The following is a 19893-nucleotide window of genomic DNA, read 5'->3' on the forward strand; positions in this document are numbered from 1 at the left end:
CTATTCAAAAAGTAGAAATCTTTATTTCTCACTTAGAAACCTTTATCTCCCTTGTCCTGTAGGAGCTGAGCCTCTGCCACCACTTCCCTCCATGGCCTTGAGCAATTCACTTAATCTCACAGCATCTGTGTCACTGGGTTAATCATATTTACGGGCCTTTTATGAGGGTTAATTATTAGTTGGGGAATGTTTGTGTAAACCTTTTCAGATACAACTCCTTGGATAAACGCTGAATGTTAATGCCAGCAAATAGACGTGGGGCTCCACCCTTTGTGCCATGTGGGGGTCCCCTGTGTGGGGATGGGGTAAGTATAGGAGCAGAGACTTTTCTTTGAGATGGGGGGTGACTATGAGGGGGGCTAAGAAACAGTCCCCAGCCCACCCCACCTGTCCCTGCATACGGGAACGGGACGGGAAAGCGCCTGTGTGCAGCTGGATGGACCAGATCCAGACCCTTGTGGCTGCATCCATGCCTGCATCCCAGCTCCCACCCCGGTGGGCTTGGGCTGGGGGCAGCCCTGCGGGGGGGCTCCTGGGTCAGGTCAGGGGGTGTCGCCCTGTAACGGGGGCTCCTCTTTAACAGGGATTCCCCACAATGCAGGGACTGCCTGCAATGGGAGCTCCCCTTAATGGGGACTGCCTGCAGCGGGGGCTCCCCTTAGTGGGGGCTCCCCTTAAAGGGGTCTGCCTGCAATGGGGGCTCCGCTTAATGATGGCTCTTATGAGGGCTCTGTACAACAGGGGCTCTGTACAGTGGGGGCCCCCCTTAACAAACCTGACCCCAACACAGGCTCGCCATACGGCTGCTCCTCCCTGTCGGGGGGGGGGGGGGGGGGGGGGCTTGCTGCGATGGGGACTCTTCCATAAGAGAGGCTCCCGGCTGCGGGGGTTCCCCGTAACGGAGGAGAGCACCCCGCACCGAGAGTCCCCGAGGCTGGGCTCGGCTGTCCCGGGCTATCCCATCCCATCCCGTCCCGTCCCCTGCCGTGCCGTCCCGTGTCGTCCCCTCCTCCAGCCGGCCCACACGCACAGCCGGCCCTCCTCCTCCTCCTCCTCTCCTCCTCCTCCTCCTCTCCTCCTCCTCCCACTTCCTCCGCACAATGCGGGCTGCCGGCCGAGCGGGGCAGCGGCAGCCGGCCCCCCCCCGCCGAGCCCCCCGCCCGGCCCCGTAGCGATGCTCCGGGGCAGCCACCGCGCCGCAGCCGCAGGTGAGTGCGGGGACCGGCCCCGCGGGCGGGGGCAGGGACCGGGGCCGTGCCGGGGGACGCCGGGCTGTGCCGAGGGGGGCACCGGGCCGTGCTGGCGGGGACCGCGGCCGTGCCAGCGCTCCGAGCCGGGCAGACGGCTGGGGGGGTCCCCGCGCCCCGTTGGCCTTTGGGCTGCTCAGCTCCCGGGCGGGCTGGGGGGGGGGCACGCTGCAGGGGGGCTCCCCGGTGCCCCGTGTAAACGCCTTCCTCCGGATCATCTGGCTCTCGTTGGGCGACGCGGGGAAAAACGGGCTTCAGGCTCCGCACCCCGTGTTTGTACCCGGTACGGACCCCGGGCTCATGCGGCTGATGCACCGCGGGACCGGCAGGGACCGGCCGAGGTGGCTGTGGCGGGGCGGCAGCGCTGCCTGCGCCCATGTGGCTGTGGCCATGCGGAGGGGACAGCGAGGGGACAGTGGCCACCCATCCCTCGGCCGGGCTGGAGCGCGCGCTGCTGCGATGCTCGCGGTTTGTGAGTCTGTGGGTCGCGGCTGGATCCGTGTGTTTGTGCCTGTGTGTCGGAGGGGTTTAATCCCCTGGATACTCAGATGTCGCTCTTCAGGCAGTCGCTCTGCCCTTCGGGTGGCTGCTACACGCTTCGTTAAGTGGGTTTTTTATAAAAGTGGACATTGCTGGGGCCTTTTCAGGAACGGCAGCCTGATTTGCAATGCAAGCAGTGGCTTGCTGCCTGTGTTCGGCGAGGATGCTGTCTGTAGAAGTAGCTGGCTCGGTCCGAGCAGGCTTTTGCCTACCTGGCAAGAGCTCCGGAGCTGCAAACTTTTTGAAGAGGGATAAGGTACTAAATGAGGGAGCTGAGACAGCTGAGGCCTCTTGTTTGCTCCCCCAAATGACCCTAATGGAGGGAGCCTCAGCGGTGATCCCATCCAAACCCACCGGAGAGATGGGAAAGGTGACCTCCTCGGCAGGGACCCAAAGTCCCCACAATTGTAAACCAGTATTGCAGCCAGATGGAAAACTGCCGTCTTACTGGGGGGCAAGTCCACTCGCTTCGGGGTGACACGAGGAAAGCCCCCTCCGTTGGCAGCCCACTGCCGCAGGACCCCGAAGCGGGGTGTTTGGTGGAGAGGGGGGCTGCAGCACGGCTGGTGATGTCCGATGCCAGCGGGCTTAAGAGATTTTGGGGTTTATTTCTCAATTCCTGCGGGCTGGCTGGGAGTTGGCGGCTGTTTCTTTGCATCACGTGGCGGCGGCGGAGGCGGGAGGCTGCGATGAGAGGCTCCCACTTATTACTGCCGCGTTAGGGCATCGCGTCCTGCGGAGGAAATGCCGGGGAGCCATGTGCTGCGCCTGGCGATAACGCGCACGGCCGCGCTTGTTCGGAGCGGTGGGAGCAAAAAGAGGCGTCTGAGCTGCCCCCAGCAGCCTCGGCAGGCCAAGGAGCCCGGGCAGAGGGATGCGGGAGGACTCCCGTGCCCTTCGACATCTGGAGCGCGGCAGATAAAGCGGGCTGTGGGCTGCCAGCAGTTACCGGGGAGGTTTCGCTGCACACAGCGTGGCGGCATGTGCTGCTTTTCATTTAGTTTTACTTTTCTCCCTCCCAGCCAAACAGCCCCTTCTGGGAAGAACCCCTGCAAAGAAGGGGGAGGGGGAAAAAAAAGTAAAAAAAGAGGAATAAATCAGTTGTGCTTAATCCACCCACCCCACTGCTTTCCCCCGCTGTGGGGTTTTGGTATCACAAGTGCTGGCCACGCGTCAGTGCTCGCCCAGGCATCCCCCGGCCCCGATTCCCATGCGTCCCTCTCCTCTCTGCAGACCCCAGCCCCGACAGCTCTCCATGGCTGGGGGAAAAGGAAGAGGGGCATCGCCGCGCCGGCTGCAAGCGGATAGTCCCGGAGGGGCAGGGCTGATGGTGACAGCCAAGGCAGAGCTGTTTGCTTGGGTCTGAAATGGCGCAGGTGTAGGGATGGCGCCAGCCGGGGCGAAGCCCCAGTGTATTTCATAGAAAGAGGGAGCCCATTAGTGCCCTCACCCTGATGAGGTTAATGAGCTCAACCCCTATCAGACATCAGAGAATCCATGTGCCTGGCTTTGGCTGCTGCTGTGGGAAGACTTGCTCTGTTCTGCATTCCTCCAGGGAGGCTGGAAGCCGGAGCTGGCCGCCTGCTTTCCCACCAGATCGGTGGGAAGGGGTTGGGGTGCTCCCAAGGAGAAAGCTCTCCTTCCTCCCCTGCTGAAGAGGGGTCTCCGCTGCTGCCGCTGCAGGCGATTGGGAAACGGGGCCATTGCATTGGCGCTGCCAGCGTGCCCGGCGGCGTTACCAGGTCCTGCGGTAACGGCAGGGCTGGTTGCACAACGTCCCTGACACCGCGGGTTTTATAGATCAGTGCCTTTCGGGGAAAGGGGAAAAAGCAGTGGGGAAATGTCAGAAGTCACAAGATCCCAGGTTTCTGTCCCAGCTTGTCCAGCCTGAGCATCATCACCATGTAGAAGGGGTCCCATGCCTGCATCTCCTTCCCACACAGCATCTCCCAGCGAGATGGATTGAAACACCACCCTCCCAAGGGATCCCTCTCAGGCAGTTGGTGGGTGGGGGGAGTTGTCAGCTGCAAAGGAAAATAACCCAGCTTGGGACCCCCAGCCCAGCTGAGCCCCCTCCCGCTTCACATCCTCCCAATCGGAGTATAAGGAAAGCCTGTGGCTTGTTTTGGCAGGACCATGTGCAGCCGACTTCTCCTCCTGGGCATGTTCCCCCAAATGTCTCAGCCAGCACGTGGTGACAGAGGACCCTGCAGCAACAGGCGAAGCCGGGGCTGTGGAAAGCAAGTTTGGGGTTTTGGGGGTTTTCTCCAATCTTTTTCAATTTGAGGTGGGCATTTTCCTTGGGTCAAAGTGATGGCAAATTTAGTTGGTACTGGATGTTATGGCAATTACCCCGGGGCTCTTGAGGATAAAGCTGTGGGAGGTGATGCGGCTGCCCCACAACCCCTTTCTTTGGGGAGCTGCTGCTGCACGTGCGGGCGGGGTGCTGAGCTTCCTTCTGCACCGCAGGGAAGCATCGACCCTCAAAGAGGCTTTCAGAGGAGTCCAGGGAGGCAGCGTCCTCCCTGGAAAGTGAGAAATTGTTGAAGTTTGGAAAAGAAACCCAAGCCAAAGGAACAGCAGAGGGACACAGCCGGCTCGGTCATGCTGGAGCTGCTGTTTTGGGGGAAATGGCTGGGTTTGAGCTGGGGCTGGGGACAAGCAGGTCTGTGCAGGGCCATCCCCTGGTCCCCCCAGCTGGGCATGTGGGGGGCAGAGCCATGGGGGGGACAGCGGTACCTCTGCTGGCGGCCAGGGGGGCCGGTGGACCTGTGGCCACTGTTCCTGCCTGTGAGTGGCCTGGCAGGGCTCTGCCTGCGCGGCGTGGGGAGCTGGCAGCATGTGGCCTGTGGTTTGCCAGGGCAGGCGGCGTGGCTCTGGGCTGCAGCTGGGCTGCAGAGCACAGCCACCGTGCTCGGGTGCCTTATCTGCCCTCACAAGTCTCCCCAGTTATCTGCTCCATTTCCCCTTCTGCGGACAAGGCTTTTATCTTATCTCCATGCACTCTTCCTCTGTTTCCTTCTTTGCTTTCTGCTTACTCTTGCCACAAAAAGAAAAAAAGCACAGGGGGGTGAAGAACAGACATGAGATCCTGCAGCAGTAAGTGCATCCGTGGGTTTGGGGGATGCTGGGCCATGCTTGGGAGATGCTGGGTGACGTTTGGACAGGCTTAAAGGGTGCTGGGTGGTGTTTGGCAATGCTTGGGAGATGCTGGGTTGACGTTTGGCTGTGCTTGGAGGGTGCTGGGAGACATTCGGCCGTGTTGGGAGGGTGCTGGGTGACATTTGGCCACGGTGGGAGGGTGCTGGGTGATGTTTGACCAGGCTGGGAGGATGTTCAGCTGTGGTCCAGCAATGCTTAGACAGGTCTTGGGGCTTGCTTGGGTGATGTACACAATGCTCAGGTGATGCTGGGGGATACTGGGCGAAGGTCTAGTGATGCTTTTAGGGCTCGGGCAATGCTCAGGTGTCTCAGTGGGATGATCAGGCGATGCTGGGCAGTACTGGGGGGATGCTGGGTGATGCCAGGAGATACCGGGGGATGCGGGGGGATGCCCGGCCGTGCTGGGCCGGTCTGCCAGCTCCACCTGCTGGCACGCACCGCCTGACACTGCAGCACCCGGCCCCGCCGCAAGCCCAGAACCAGAAGAGACCGTAAGGGAGAGGGTCCCCCTCAGCTGCAGCCTGTTGTGTTGGGGGGAAATTGTCAAATTAGCTTGAAAGGTGAAACGTGGCCGGGGGAGCCCCGCGGAATTTGGGACACACTGTTTGCCTCACTGTAGTCTGCGGGCTCCTCACCTGAGCTGACCCGGCTTTGCTCCCCGCTGCCTGCAACAGACGCTCATTGAGGCTTTGAAACGAAAGCGGCGAGAGCTTTTCAGGCTTTTTCCAAGGAGACGGACAGAGAACACTCCACCGGGATCCCCCCCGCCAGCTTCAGGCTGTGCAGGGCTGCCCAGGGAGCGCCTGACCGGATCCCTGGCTTCCACGCTGAGGATCAAATGTTGTTTGTCTGTTGGGGTGGGCTGGGTTTTTTTTGGATCCCTGCCAGGTGCCGGGAGGATGGGAGAAGGAAAGCAAGTCCCTGTTGCCCTTGGCAGAGGCTGACTGTCAGATGAGCAAGGCTTTCCACGGCTCCCCTCCTCTCCTTTAGCCTTCCAGTGTGATGCTGAGCATCACAAATGGATAAGGAAAAGCTGCACATGAAAACCAACGTGTTTTCTCCAGCCAGCGTGTGGGCAAGGTGACGTTTGGGGAGCTCTCGGCAGACCTGGTCAACCCCATGCTTTTCCATCGTGGGCTGAGTGCTTGCCATGGGGAATTGCTTTGCTCATGATTTATTTTCTCTCTTTCCCGTTCAGGAAGGCCAGCTCACTTCTCGTGTCACACGTCCTGGTCAGGACGCCGGCAACAACGTATAAATGGCCTCAAAACGGCACGTGGAGGCTCTGGACCCTGTGATTTTCAACAAGCTACCTCGGCTGGAGGCAGAGCCTGCCACTGGCTTCCCCGCTGGCCTCTGCAAATCCAGCCCTGTGCCCAACCCTGGCTCCGAAAACCATTTCAACTACAAGGGCTCCTACTTTGCCTGCCCACTGCAAAGCCCCGACAGTCCCGAGCAGCCCCTGGCACGCTGGAGCCCAGCAGCCGCCTACCTGCACTATGGCACCGGTGCCGGCAGCCAGCCCGTGCCAGCGGAGGGGCCGCTGGGCAGCTGCCTGCTGTACCGGCCCGAGAGCCTGGGGAGCCGGCTGCAGCCCCCGGGCGCCGAGAAGGGCAAGGACAGTCTGATGCGGGAGCTGCTGCTGGCGAGGGAGAAGTGGAGCAGCCCACCGCCAGCACCCGGACACCCCTTCCCAGTGAAGAAACCGGTGGCGGTGAACAAGGCGGCCCCCCTGGCTGTCCCCAAGCCAGTGTACAGAGCCCCTGTGTGCTTCGTGGACCCCAGGATGGCTCTGCCGCTGGGACCCCGGGCGGAGAGCCTGCAGCAAAGACCGGGGGATGCAGACTGGGCTCTGCCCGCTGCCACCCCCACCGGCCACCCTCTCCACCCTGGTGAGCCCCGCAGCGGCACCGGGCTGCACAAGAGGGGTCCCCACTCTGACCCCAGCCTCCCACCGCTGCACCCCAGCCTGGGGCTGCCTGCCAAGGAGAAGGTGGGCTCCCCCATCGCCTTCTCCCCCTACTATGCCACCTTTGAGAAATGCAGGCCCCCCCCTGGCACCCCCTTCCTGGAAGCCAGCTGCCCCACTGCCCACAGCCAGAGGAAGGTGCCCGAAGTCCCCAGCCTGAGCCTGGAGCCCTGGCCCAAGCTCCAGCCACCAGCCACCAGCCCAGTGTACCGGGAGAGGCCACCGCTGTGCTACCCGCACACCCACTACCCGCTGCCCCTCCAGAAAGCTGCCCTCCTCTACCACCCCCTGGCTCCCACCATGGAGGCACAGCCCAGTGCCCTGCCCGGCGCCTACAAAGGCTTTGGCTTTGTGGGAAGTGAGGAGCCCCTTCCCAGCTCTTACCTTAAGCCCCAAGCCCCGAGGAGCTACTTTCCCAGCCCCTTGGACACCTATGGACCGAGGGCAGCCGGCACCGGTGCGGTGGCATCACCGCCCACCAAGTCAGCGGCACTGCCGAGGGATGCTGAGCCGCCACAGCCAGCTGGCTACTTGCCGAGCCCTGGGTTTGCTTTCAGCCCCAGTGATGCAGCTGTATTCGGCACCTTCGCTGGCACCGAGCCTGGCTGCAAGCGGCACCAGGAGGAAAGTCCCCGGCGGCAAGTGGCAGCAAGGCACAACAGCGCTTTCCAACCTGTCTGCGCCCCAGAGAAGGTACCCAGGGGCTCTGGTGGGCTCACAGAAACGTTTCCCAAAGGAGAAGAGGGCTGGGTGAAGCCCAGCCAGGGGGAGCAGGAGCCCCCTCACCCAGGCAGGAGAAGGGCCAGCCCAGCCCTGCAGGAGACCCCTCGTGGGGGACCACCGGCTCCCGTCGTGGTAGGGAAGGGAGATGCCTGCAAGGTCAAGGATGCACCCAAGGAGCTCATCCCCCCTTCTCCATCTGCCTCCCCGCCGGAGGGGCTGAAAAACCCAAAGGATGGCGAGGTGTCTCCTTCCTCCCCACCCATGCCAGTGATCAACAACGTCTTCAGCCTGGCACCTTACCGAGACTACCTGGAGGGGACCAAGGGCTCATCCCAGCTCCCCTTCTGCAGGGAGCATCTGCGGGGGGACACCCCACCCCAAAACAAGGGGGACAGCCAGGAGCCCTCCACCCTTGGAGATACCTCAGTGATGTCCAGCCTACTGCCTGCGGGGACACCGGCTGGCCAGGCACCGAGGACGGGCAGCGGCGCGGTCCAGAGCCAAGGGGAAAGCTGCTACAGAAAGGTCCCTGAGAAGCCAAAGCTTGTGCCCCAAGACGCAGGGTCTCAGGAGGGCAGCCCTGGTGGGGTGAGGAGTGGGGACCTGGCCCCTGAGGACATGGTGCTGGACCTCAGCTTGAAGAAGAGACTGGTGAAAGCTGGGGAGACCCAGGGACCCCCCGGCCACGTGGAGGGAACGCTGGATGGGGAGGGTGCAGAAGAGGAGGAGGGTCCAGGGGGGAAGGTTGGGGTGGGAGAGGGGGCCAAGCCCCAGGCGCTGCCCTTGCTGCTTGAGGTGGGCTCTGGGGACAAGAGCCACTTCCAGAGCTCGGCCACCTTCATGTTCAAAAAGTACAAGATCCTGCGCTCCCTCCCGCCCAGCACTGTGCCTCCCCCGCAGGCCAGCAGCCCCCACACCCCCCAGCCCAGCTTGCCGCCACCACCCCCCTCCCGCAGTGTCCCCACACCACCGCCACGGACACCCCCCACCTCCCCACCAGCCAGCAGCCCACCGGCCCCACCAGCCGGCCCCCAACCCAACATCTCTGCTCTGAGGGGGGCTCACCCTGACCTGCAGCAGCCCCCGCTGCCCGAAGCCCCCCGTGCACCTGCAGAGGGGAGCTTCTCACTGCCCAGGCAGTGTGAGACCCCTGCCCCACAGAGCTCCGCTGGCCAGTACTTCACAACCCTGCACACGTGGCTCTGCGACGTTATTTCATGCTCAGTGTCCAAGTCCTCCCCGGAGCTCCTGCAGGAGTGGTTGAAGGTGGCAGAGCCAGCAGAGCAGTTTGGAGAGATGCCCAAATCCCCCTTCAAGCCCAAGAATGGCTCCAGGATCCCTGAACCTCAGAAGCCCACCAAAGGCAAGGAGATCTGGCTGGCTTTCCAGGATGCGGCCACGCTCCTAACCAACCTGCTCTCTCAGCTGGAGACCTTCATGTTCGCTCGCAAGTGTCCTTTCCCCCACGTAGTCCGGGCAGGGGCTGTCTTCATCCCCATCCATGTGGTGAAGGAGAAGCTCTTCCCCAAGCTCCCGGGGGCCTCAGTTGACCAGGTGCTGCAGGAGCACAAGGTGGAGCTGCGCCCCACCACACTCTCGGAGGAGAGGCACTTGAGGGACCTGGAGCTGAAGAGCTGCACCTCGCGCATGCTGAAGCTCCTGGCACTTAAGCAGCTCCCTGAGATCTACCCGGACCTGCTGAACCTCCACTGGCACAACTCCATCCGGCAGCAGCTCGGTAGGTAGCCCGACATCTCCCACAGAGGTCTGGGGACACCGACGGGGACTCCTCCGGGGAAGCTCCAGCTGCACCTGCCTCCCTGATGCTGCTGTTTGGCGGGAGCATCCATCGCTTGCATGGTCCCTCAGTGCCCGCGTCCTACCAAGGGGTCTGCGGAGCAGGATATTTAGCTTTTCTTCATGGGTTGTGGAAGGAAAAAGCTTGAACTGGGGTGTGTGTGTGGAGTTGGTGGGGTTGTCCTCACCTGCCCGGGTGAGAAAAATCATCCTGGGGATATTGAGGAGGTGTTGGTCACCTCCAGGCCACCTACAAGGGCAGGAACACACTGGGAGCAGGGCAGCGTGTACACTGCATGCTGGACCTGCCACCCATGGCTGTCCCATCCCACCGGTGACAGTCCCACCACCCTTCCCTGTCTGCACATGCTTTTGCTTCTGCTCGAGGCCGTTGCCATCAACTTCATTTCTTACAGGTTCAAGCTCGCAGGCTGGCCAGCATCCCTCCAAGTAGGTAACTCTTCTATGTGTGTCTTTATTGGTATCTATAGGATTTATATGTCGTTTTGAGAAGGGGTGTGTGTATTTGCCGTGATGATGGGAGCTTGGGTTGGCTGGGAAGGAGCACACAAGTGGCTCCGCTGCCTGGGCTGGAGTGGGGATTTGTGGCTGGGAGGGGATTATTCGGGATGGGAAGGTGAAGACCCTGCTGTCCCTAACCATTCTCTCCTCTCCTAGGTAGCCCTGGCGTGGAGGCACTGAAAGCCGATGGCAAAGCGATAGCCCTGGATAGCACGAAGAAAAAGACACTAAGGAATGTGTTGAGGGCAACAGCTGGGCTGCCTGCCCATGAGGACAGGAGCTGCATTTCCTCTAGTGCATCACCTTCCAGTGCGTCTCCCACCTCCATCCACAGCCAGCCAGGCTGCAGGCAGGGAACTGGGAGGGAACAGCTGGAGGTCCAGTGGAGCTGGAGGGCTGGAGCAGCACCTGTACCCTCAAGAGAAGAATGGAAATGGCTACACCATCATCCCCAGCCTTGGAGAAAGGCTGGCTACTGCAGGGATGATTCATCGCATCCTCCCTTTCTCCTCTAAAGTCACCTCTCCTGCTTTATACACGCCGTTCCCCAGAAATGTACCTTCCTCCTGGTTTTTAATCCTCAAAGTGCTACAGACTTACACAATATTAAGGGTCAAGGGATCGCAACTTCTGTAGTTACAGGACTGAATTGTTGTTTTAAATGAAGACATTTTAAAAATGTTACATATTTACCTTTATAAGGAGCTGCTGCCTTCAGGTTATGTGGGTGTTTTTTTAAAAAAACGTAGTAATTTATACTTGCCTTTTTATTTAAACACACAGTTTCACCTGTTTACTGTGCTGGACCAAGGCGGTGGGAACGCGCTGGTTGGGTTCAGAGCATCAGTCCTGATGGCAGCTGAAAAAGGCTGCAAGAAAGATTGACAGGCCGGTGAAACCCAAACCACAACAGCTCCCAGCTGCCCCAAAGGAGAACATGGGAGATGCGCGTTTAGGGATGACTTCTGGATGGAGACGTGGCCACCGGTGCGACCGGAGGGGCAGGAGAGGGGAGGGATGCTGCGAGACCTCGGAAGGAGGGTCTGTCCCACCCCACGGGCACTGAAGGTGGGTGGGCATCCCGGGGGGGGGGCCGGCAGCTGAGGACAGCAGGACTCCCCCTCGCCCGGTCTCCGTGGCGGTGCACAGCAGAGGCCTTACAAACTCAACACTCAGGTGTTTCTCCAGCTGACGCAGGGATGGAGGAACAAAATGAGGATGGTTATTATTTTCAATTTCACTACAGGGAATATTTATTTTAAACTAAGAAAAAAGAAAAAAAACAACTCTACCCAAACAGTACCATAGACTCTTTCTAGCTGAAAGGTGTGTTTGCTGGTCTGGGGAGGCGATGGCGGCTCTGTGTGTTCTGTGGGTGCCGTTCTGGTTTTCCACTGGGATGTACTGGCCGTGTGGGGGATGGGGAAGGGGAACACTGCTGTTCTCCTTGCTCTCCCTTGCCATGCCCCATCCGTGCATAGCATTGTAAAGTGATTCAGAAAGCAGTGTTTGTTAATATTGTAAATTGTTTTTATATGTCTGTGTATATATATATATATATAAAAAAAATGAGGTTCCAGGGAAGAAAGTTCCTTCACTTTATTTAATGTTTTGTAAGAATATGAATTTCAAGAGGTGCCTCACCTGATTAAAAGGGTTTGGCTTGTTTCCAAACATGCTGTGCTTCAGTCTCTGCTTGCCAGTGTGGGACTGTGGGACCTTTATGGGGATGGCGGGGGGTGTCCCAAATCAGCACCCACCACCACCCAGTGGGCTGGGCAGACCAGACCACGTCCAATGCACTTGCCTGCTCCCTGCAACAAGTCACGAATGATGTGCCCAGCCCCTCCATCCCATCACCGGAGGGCTGGATCCAGCATCTGACTTTCTGGGGTTGCTGGGAGCCCCAGGGGTCGCCCATCAGTAAGAGAGCACATCCCAGCACCCGTGATGGGTATGTCCTGAGCTCCCTGGGTGACAGCCCAGGAGGAGGATGCTGCTGGGGGCGTCTGTGCATCAGAAACAGGGCAGGAGAGCCATAGGTTGCAGCAGGGATGGCACCAGCCCCCCAGCACTCTTCTGCTAGGGTGATGCACCCTGGGCTGATTCAGCAGGGACCCCTGAGGCACCCTACCCCTTGTAAGCTTCCATCAGAAATACAAAATCTGCCCGGTCCTGAGAGCCAAACACCTTAAACCGTGTTTTTCAGCCCAAATCACTCAAGCACCACCACAACCTGGTCCCCACAAGCAGGGCATTTCAAAGAGTATCCATGATGATCCGGGCTGGTGCTTGGGGAACCACCTGCCTGGGCTTAATGAGGAGCAGAGGGAAGCTGGGACCCCTCTAGCCAAGAAAGAGCTTCACCTGGGGGAGTGCAAATGAGTTTGTGTGTTAATTGGGAGCAGCTGGAATGGAGCCACCCCGCCCCACCACCCTCCCTCCTCCTCCCCCCCCCCCGGGAACTGAGATAAAAGCACAGGGCTGGGCTGGGGGCTTGGTGCTCCCTTCTCCTTGTGTGCTGCTAGGTAAGGGGTGCTGGTGGGCTGGGAGGTCTTGCTGTCCCTGGTGAGGCTCTCTGGGGCAATGTTGGTGTTTTGGGTGGGGAATGCCTGAGCCCAAGGCTTGTCACAGCCCTGCTCTGCACTGTGAGCCTCCTGGGGGGGATGCTGAGACTTGGCACAAGCTTCCTTGAGCTGGAGAAGTTGCTCGGTGCTGCTTGAGACCGGAGAGATGCTCTGATGAGGAACCTCCTGTCCCTGACTTGGGTGTGGGGGGTGCTCTGGGGACAGGCCAGTTACTGGGGAAGACTGGGATGGGGGGAGCCTGGAGGGACCCAGCCTAAAGCTCTTGCTATACCTCTCTGCAGCTGACCTCTCCCCATGGCCTCTCCCAAGCAGGGCCAAGGGGCAGGACCACCAGACCCTGTGGATATTGCTGCCTTACAGCCAAAAATGCTGCCCTGTGATGAGAGGGAAGGGGCTGTGACCCTGGCTCCTGCTGCCCGTGTGGCCACCACTGCTGGCAGGCTGCGGTGCAAAGCCTTCCTGCTGCTGGCCATCTGCTTGCCTGCCACCGCCCTCCTGTACAGCCTGGGGTCTCTGGGTGCTCTGCCCCAGCCCACCCTGGGCTCCCTACCTCTTTCTCCCACTCAGCTGGGCTTGCCAGCCCCCCAGCGAGGGACAAGTGATGATCTGGTGACAGCATATGGGGACCCGCTCAATGAACCAGCGATGCAGCAGAGGAGGGTGCTGGTGGGCTCTGTGGGCACCCCAGGTTGCTTCCCTGGACTTGAAGGAGATGTGACCCACTGTGCAGATGCTAAGGGATGGACCCTGGGGACACAGACCCCAGCTCCTGCCTCTCCCTCAACAGCTCGGACGATCCCACAGCAGCCTGGATCCAGGCACGGGGCAGGGCTCCGGCGGGGCACGGCACTGGCTGGGATGCTGTCCCCTGTGCGGTGGCTTGGCACAGAGGTGTCTGCTACCTCTGCTCAGCTCCTCCAGACCACGGGTGAGCCCAGCCCTGGCTCACGGCATCACCTTGCTCCAGGAAGCCTCTGTGGCTCTGGACCAGGCTCACATGATGCACCCCAGGTGCCTGTGGTGACCCAAGCCCCCCACCCTGGGCAGCCAGCGGGCACAGCAGAGCCCTGGAGCCCAGCGAGAAGCTCGGAGGGCAGCCCCCCCACGCAGGGTCACACAGCTGCCTGGGTCCCTGCTGCCTCCCCAGCACGGCTGAACCCCCCCTCTCTGCCCATTGCTACCCCTGCCCCCTCCGTGGGGGCTGAATGGCTGCGGGTGGTGCCCACCCAGCTGGTCTCACCTGGGGGGGCCCATGTTCCAGCTGATGTCCCATCACTGTCAGCGCTGGGTACTGCCTCCCAGAGCCACAGCATGGCCAGCCAGCCCCGAGGTGACCGGACCCCTGGGGCACCCCCTGACCCTCGCTCTGTGTCCCATGGAGCAGATCTCCAGCTGACTGTGAGCTCTAAGCCTCCTGCTGTGGTGACAGCCACCAGTTTGTCATCTTTGGCACAAGCTGTGTCAGCAGCAGAGGCTCCCAGCAGTGTGCCTGCGTCTCATCAGTCTACAGCCGGTGGATTCTCTGATACCCAGCATGGAGCTTCAGTTGCCAGAGCCACCATGAGGAGCCACAATGGGCAGAAGGAAGAGGTGAGACCTGACCATGGTATGGGTGAGGACCACCCCTCTGCTCCTCAGCTGGGGCCCCTGCCAGGGCTGCCCTCAGCTATGCCAACGGAAAGGATGTCCACATCAACTGAAATGCCTCCTGTGCCCTCTGCTGTGACACCCGAGATGCTCTGGGACACATGGTCTGCTGGCACCTTCCTGCACGGCGAAGCTGCTCTGCTGGCGGACACTGTCTTTACCGAGGTCCTGGGAAATGGGTCTGGACTCCCGGCCACTGTCTTGGCATCTCTCCCCAATGCTGTGTTGGCTCATGACAGCAGCCACCTGCAAGTGCTGGCTCCTTCCCTTCCCACAGCAGCACCTGGGGGACCCCCTGTCACCTCAGGGAATCCAAGTGATGCGCCTCCCCTGCTGCAATGGCAGGCTCTGCCAACACCCACCGAAGCCCACCCTTCCCCTGCTCTGAGCTTGACCCCCAGCGCTGCAGGTCCTGCTGTGACTGGGGTGAGCTTGGTGGCTCCTGATGCCACCCCAGAGCCTGGAGTGACCGAAGCCCCCTGTGAGGACAGAGCTGCTATGGTGTTTTCCCTCTCTCCAAGAGCTGTGGGTGTGACATGTGGCTCCCCCCTGGTGTCGCCTACCCAGAGGCCATCTCTGGGTCCAGACCCCTTCCTCACAACAGCATCTGAGGATAGACCCAGCGTGGGGCAACGCCAGGCCACGAAGGTGGAAGAGAAGAGTGTGCTGCCTGGACAGTTGGCTGTGGCAGAAGCTGGACACGGCGAGCTGCTTCTGACACCAGCAGGACCTCTGGGACCCACCCGTGTCAGCCCAGGCTCTGTACCCCCTGCCAGCTCTGAGAACCCCGCTCCGGAGCGTCGCTCTGAGCCGGTGCAGCACACCAGCACCACAAGCTTGGCATCTCCATCTTACTTGCTGGCTTCCACTGGAGCTGTGCATGCAGCCAGCTCCCCAGGAGCGACCCTTGGTGCTGAGTCTGTGTCCAGTCAATCTGTCAACTCCTGGCACCCCTCCACAGCCAGAGAGGATCTCGCTGCAGCTGCAGGAGAGGCCTTCACCCCTGCTGAGCTGGTGACGGTGGGCAAACCTGGCTCCCTGAGTGTGAAGCCCCCCGCACCCCACCCCACTGGGCTCCCCTCTCCTGCGCACGTGCTGCCCTTGCGGTTCCGGCTGTTGGGCATTGCTTACACGGAGGCTCTGAGCAGCAGGGCTTCAGAGAGTTACCTGGAGCTGGAGGGAGAAGTGAGGCTGATGGTGAGTGCAGGCGCTGGTTGGTGGAGATACTGGGTGCAGGGGGTGCAGCTGAGATGCTACTTCAACAAGCCCTGCCGGGGCAAGGAGCCTGCAGGCTGCATCAGCCTAGGCGTGGTGGGAACGAGTAAATCCCTGGCACTGCTTCACCTGAGCTGGACTGGGATGCTTGGTGTGAGGTGGGCCTGGGCTCCCCTTGCTGCTGGCAGCTAGCAGGGCTGTAACACACCATGCTGGTGCTGGGGTATTCCCTCCTGGGTGCTGTTTCTAGGCTGATGGGAGCCCCGAGTATTGCAGCTTAGCCATGACCATCTCTGGGGGTGCTGGCGGGCCCTATCCTGGGCAAATGGAGCTGAGTTCCCTCTGTACGCACCGCACACCTCCTGGTATGTGCCCCCTTAGCACAGGGGACCTTGTAAAAGCTGCTTGATTAATAGGTGCTTCTCTCCTCCAGCTAAAACAAATGCTGTCTGCCTATGAGACCTTCCTGCAGGCAAACATCCTCGCGTTCCTGTGAGTATGCAGCTCTGCCTGCCCTGTGGCAACAGATGGAGGGTGGTGGGTTTGGCTTGGAGGGAAGGGTTTGTCCACAAAATGTTCCAGAAGGGTCTTGTGAGGGGCTATGCTCCCTCCTTAGGGCCATCGTCCCAAGGGATCCCTGGGTGAAAGTGTCTGAAGCTCCAGATAAAGCCACCTGACCCCTCTTTTGGGTGGGGTGTTGATGTGAGGATGGTGGGGCTCTTAAGCTGCTCCCAAAGGGGAGGTGGGCTGTCCATCATCTTGTCTTCCTCCCAGGAATGGCTCGGTGGTTGTGCAAGGGGAGGCTCTGTTCCGAGGGGATGCTCCTGCTCCCACCAACTCCCACCTCATCCGGACAGTTGTCACAGAGGCGAGCAAGGGAAGGAGCATCTTCAGCTGGCATCTGGAGCCGCAATCTGTCCAGTCCGGTGGTAAGCCATGGAGATCTTCCCACAATGAAGCTGCTGCTGTCAGGTGCCCTCCCTGTACTTCTATAAAATCCCAAACTGGCCCAGTTTGGACTTAAGGCTTCATCTTCACTTATCCTTTTTCCTGACCCATGCTGGACCTGTGTGGTCCAGTGCTTCTGCTAAACTCACTGGTTTCCCCTCCTTGGCCTGCTTCTCCTGCCCTGGGAGGTGGTGCATCCCAAGCCCTTCCCACCACAAAGGTATTCACCTTCCCACAGCTGCCCTGCTGGCTTCTGCTTTCAGTGTGCGGTGGAGGGTGAGCTCAGGGCTGACCACCTAGGGCAGGTGGAGGAGCAGGTGTGAGCATAACTGTCTTCTGAACTTTCAGGCTTCAGCCTGGAGAACCTGGACTCAGAGAAGCTGTCCATCTCTTTCACTGTCTTCCAGCTTGCAAGGAACAGGACAGCCTCCCTGGAGAGGCTGGTAAGTGAGGTACGGTGAGCCTTGGTGGCATCTTCCGAAGGATGATGCTGGGAAAATGAGCATAAGCTGGCTGCTGCGCTGCCTGCAGGGTGGGGTAGCGTGCACCGAAGCAGAGGTGGGGTATGAGCTGTCCTCTCCATCTAGGTGACTCGGTCTCTCAGTGCCCTCTACCATGTGAGGAACTTCTCCATCACACAGCTCAGGTATGGGACACCACTACCCCTCTCCAAAGCGCTTCATTAAATTACCTTCACTACTCCTTGTGCATTCTGCAGCGAATTAGCCGTGCTGCAGAGATGCAGAGGATGAGTTGTGCTGCACTAGCAACCTGGGAGGGTGATGTGCAGCTGGCAGCAAATACTGTAACTGAGCATCTTCCCTGGGCCGAGTAGTCAGAGCTGCTGGAAGAAGACTGGCAAGGGTTTGGCCCTGCCTTGCTTAGAGCCCTCCTCTCCCCTCAGAAACCTCAGTGGGGACCTGGAGATCACTGGAGACCTCTACCTCGACACGATCGTCCATGCTGATGTTGCAGGGGTTCTGCAAGCCTTGACAGCTCTTGCAACCTGCTCTGTGGACCTGACCACTCTCTCAGTGGAGGGTAAGGACAGTCCCTGTGTGCGGTAGGGCTCGCTGCTGGCTCTGCTCACCTGGCACTTGTGTCTTGCCTCTTCAGGAGCCAGGCTTCGCCTGCAGGTTTACCCGCTCTCCTTCCTCATCACCAACAGACACTTCAGTGAGGACCTTCTGAATCCGCTTGCTATAGAGCACCAGGAGCTCACCAGAGACCTTGCTGATGTGGTAGGCATGGCTGGTGGGAGGGGGTCAGGGTCCTCCCAGGGTGCTGGGAAAGGAGGCTGGGGGCTACTGGGGGAACAGGAACTACTTGGGGGTTGTCCAAACCAGACCCTCAGTGGCCAGTACCTGCTGAAGACGGGTACCAAGGCTTTAGTGGCAAGGTGTCTTCTTTCTGCTGATGGTGCTTCAATAGTTCAGGCCACCACAATGCATCCAGGGACCCAGAGGGTGCTGCAGGACAGCAGCTGCCCTGTGTCCCTGCTGAAGGGAGCTGGGACAGCCACTAATGGCTGTGGAAGGGGTGGTCTGGCTGGGTGAAACACCCCTGAAGGCTGGTGGGGAGCTGAGCAAAACCTCTCTTCCAGGTGGCGAGAGCCCTGAGGGACCACAGGAGCCTGCTGCAAGTGGTGATAAGAGGATTCCTGTGAGTGAGAGAAGAGGGTTTGCTGGGGCAGGGGTGTACAGACCTGGGGAGGGGAGGTCTCCCTGCAGACACCAACCCCCAGGTTATGGCTGTCAGGTGTATCGCCTGACAGAAGGGTTTGCAGCAGGCAGCTGTGGTCAAGCATTTGCCCATTCTCAGGAGTGACCTGCCAGACCCCCAGGGATTCCATCCCAAAGAGCAGATGCAAAACCAGTGCCTCCCTGAATGGAGAGACATCCTCCTGGGGCCCCTCTGAGCAAAACCAGCTGGGAGTCTGGCTGTGCCATGTGGTCACAGCCCAGCATGGGGGTCTGCAAGGTCACTGGTGGGACTGGCAGCTGCTGGAGCTCTTCCCAACCCTGTCCGCAGGCCTGGCTCCTTGATCTGCCATGGGGATGTGGTCTTCCAGCACCCTGCTCCGACCAGCCTGGAAGTTTTGGAGGCACTTGTGCTCTCAGTTGGGCCAAACAAGACTTTGGCTGGTTCAGCCTTCCAGGTGGACCCATACTCTCTTGCTGTGGGAGGTAAGCTTCCCTTGGGGTACAGGTGTACAAGCTTCACCAGCTTGTAGCTCTGTGCTCACAGTGTGAGCAGAGCAGACCCATCGTGCAAAGGGAGTGTGAGATGCCTTGCCTGGTGAGGTGACCCACTGGCAATGGCTGATCTGAAAGTACAATTCTAGTAACAACTGTGCCCTCTGCACAGCCTGGGGCGCTGGACACGGACCATTGGCTGCATGCTGGCATAGGACAGGAGGGAAGGGTTATCTGGAAGGGGCATGGAGGGTGTCAAATGAGTTATTGGCACTTTATATATTGCCTCCTGTGTACTGAAGGAGAGTGGGTGGCTGCCACCTCATGGAAAGTCCCCATGTCCTGCAGGCTGTACTAACTGCTGTCCTCTCCTCCAGAGGACACCCTGGAGCCCCGGTTGCCAGAAACAGGCTTTCCAGACTATGGTGTGGTCATTGTGGTTGTGTGTAGTCTCTGTATCATTACTGCTGCCATCGTCTCGCTTCTGGTAAGGGTGATGTCTGCCTGGGGTGGACAGAAACAAGCTGGGGCAAAGCAGCCCTGGTGCCTGTGTGAGGTGAGCAGGGAGCGGAGGGACTGGTGTGGGGCCAGGCTTGGCTGCAGCCTCTGTGCTCTCCTCCCTAGTGTCTGGGGACCAAGAGGCTTGGCTGGACAGATGTGTCTGTCCTCTGGGACAGAAGAGACCCTGAAGTGGGGACCCAGACCCTGGAAATGGATAACCAAGTGTTCTGGGCATCCTCTGAACAGGTAAGTGGCCTCTACAGTCCCTTGAATTAGAATCTATACCTTGGACCTGGAGCCTTGAAGCACAGCTGCTGTTGCTGCAAGTCATGTCCCTCTTGTGCCTAGTGATGGCCATGGCAGGGGTTGGAGAAACCCCTGGAGGGAAGGAGACTTCACCCCTGCCCTTGCTGGAGGCAGGCACAGCAACTTTTTCCCCTCTCATCCACAGGACCCTGAGGATGTTCATACACACTGGCACAATCACTCTGTCTGCTGAGAGAAGATGTAGCTAATGGGGCAGGGAGGTGGGGGGGAGCCTGAAGAGGGGTAGTGGGGGAGAGCTGCTGAGAAGCTATCCCTGCTCATTGGGTGGCAGCTGCCAAACGCTCCCTGAGAAGGATGCATGTTCAGCTGTATAAAGAAATCACTTTTGTATGTTGAACTTCATTAAACTGTTTATAGAATGTCAAACCCAGCTGTGAATGGACTTTGCTTCTGTGGTGTGGGTGGTGGTGGGCACCCCTGCCCTGGGCTTGCAAGGTTCAGGCTGCTGTTTGGAGAGGGAAAAAAAAAAAGGCGTGCTGAAGAGGAAAAACTGCTGCTGAAGCAGGACCAGG

At 59.8% G+C, this 19893-nt stretch overlaps 1 protein-coding gene across 2 annotated transcripts; it reads left to right on the forward strand.

The window, feature by feature from the left end:
- Positions 1–1127: 1127 nt before the first annotated feature.
- On the forward strand, positions 1128–11634 carry C7H15orf39 (chromosome 7 C15orf39 homolog). 2 transcript variants are annotated; one of them, XM_040601855.1, is made up of 4 exons: positions 1128–1208; positions 6148–9379; positions 9855–9888; positions 10117–11634. In XM_040601855.1, the coding sequence occupies exons 2-4, from the start codon at positions 6208–6210 to the stop codon at positions 10118–10120; spliced, it is 3210 nt and encodes a 1069-aa protein (XP_040457789.1). In that variant the 5' UTR covers positions 1128–1208; positions 6148–6207; the 3' UTR covers positions 10121–11634. The 2 variants fall into 2 exon arrangements, with proteins under 2 accessions (XP_040457789.1, XP_040457788.1); XM_040601854.1 differs by lacking the exon at positions 1128–1208 and adding an exon at positions 1499–4886.
- Positions 11635–19893: the final 8259 nt, after the last annotated feature.

Source organism: Falco naumanni, chromosome 7 (genome assembly GCF_017639655.2).
Source record: "Falco naumanni isolate bFalNau1 chromosome 7, bFalNau1.pat, whole genome shotgun sequence".
Taxonomy (NCBI): domain Eukaryota; kingdom Metazoa; phylum Chordata; class Aves; order Falconiformes; family Falconidae; genus Falco; species Falco naumanni.

What these genes read in the sequence shown, in the direction of transcription:
- C7H15orf39 (XM_040601855.1), top strand. Translation starts at nt 6,208, where the DNA reads ATGGCCTCAAAACGGCACGTGGAGGCTCTGGACCCTGTGATTTTCAAC. An exon ending in CTCCATCCGGCAGCAGCTCG is followed by an intron (nt 9,380 to 9,854) that starts GTAGGTAGCCCG and finishes CATTTCTTACAG; the next exon opens with GTTCAAGCTCGCAGGCTGGC.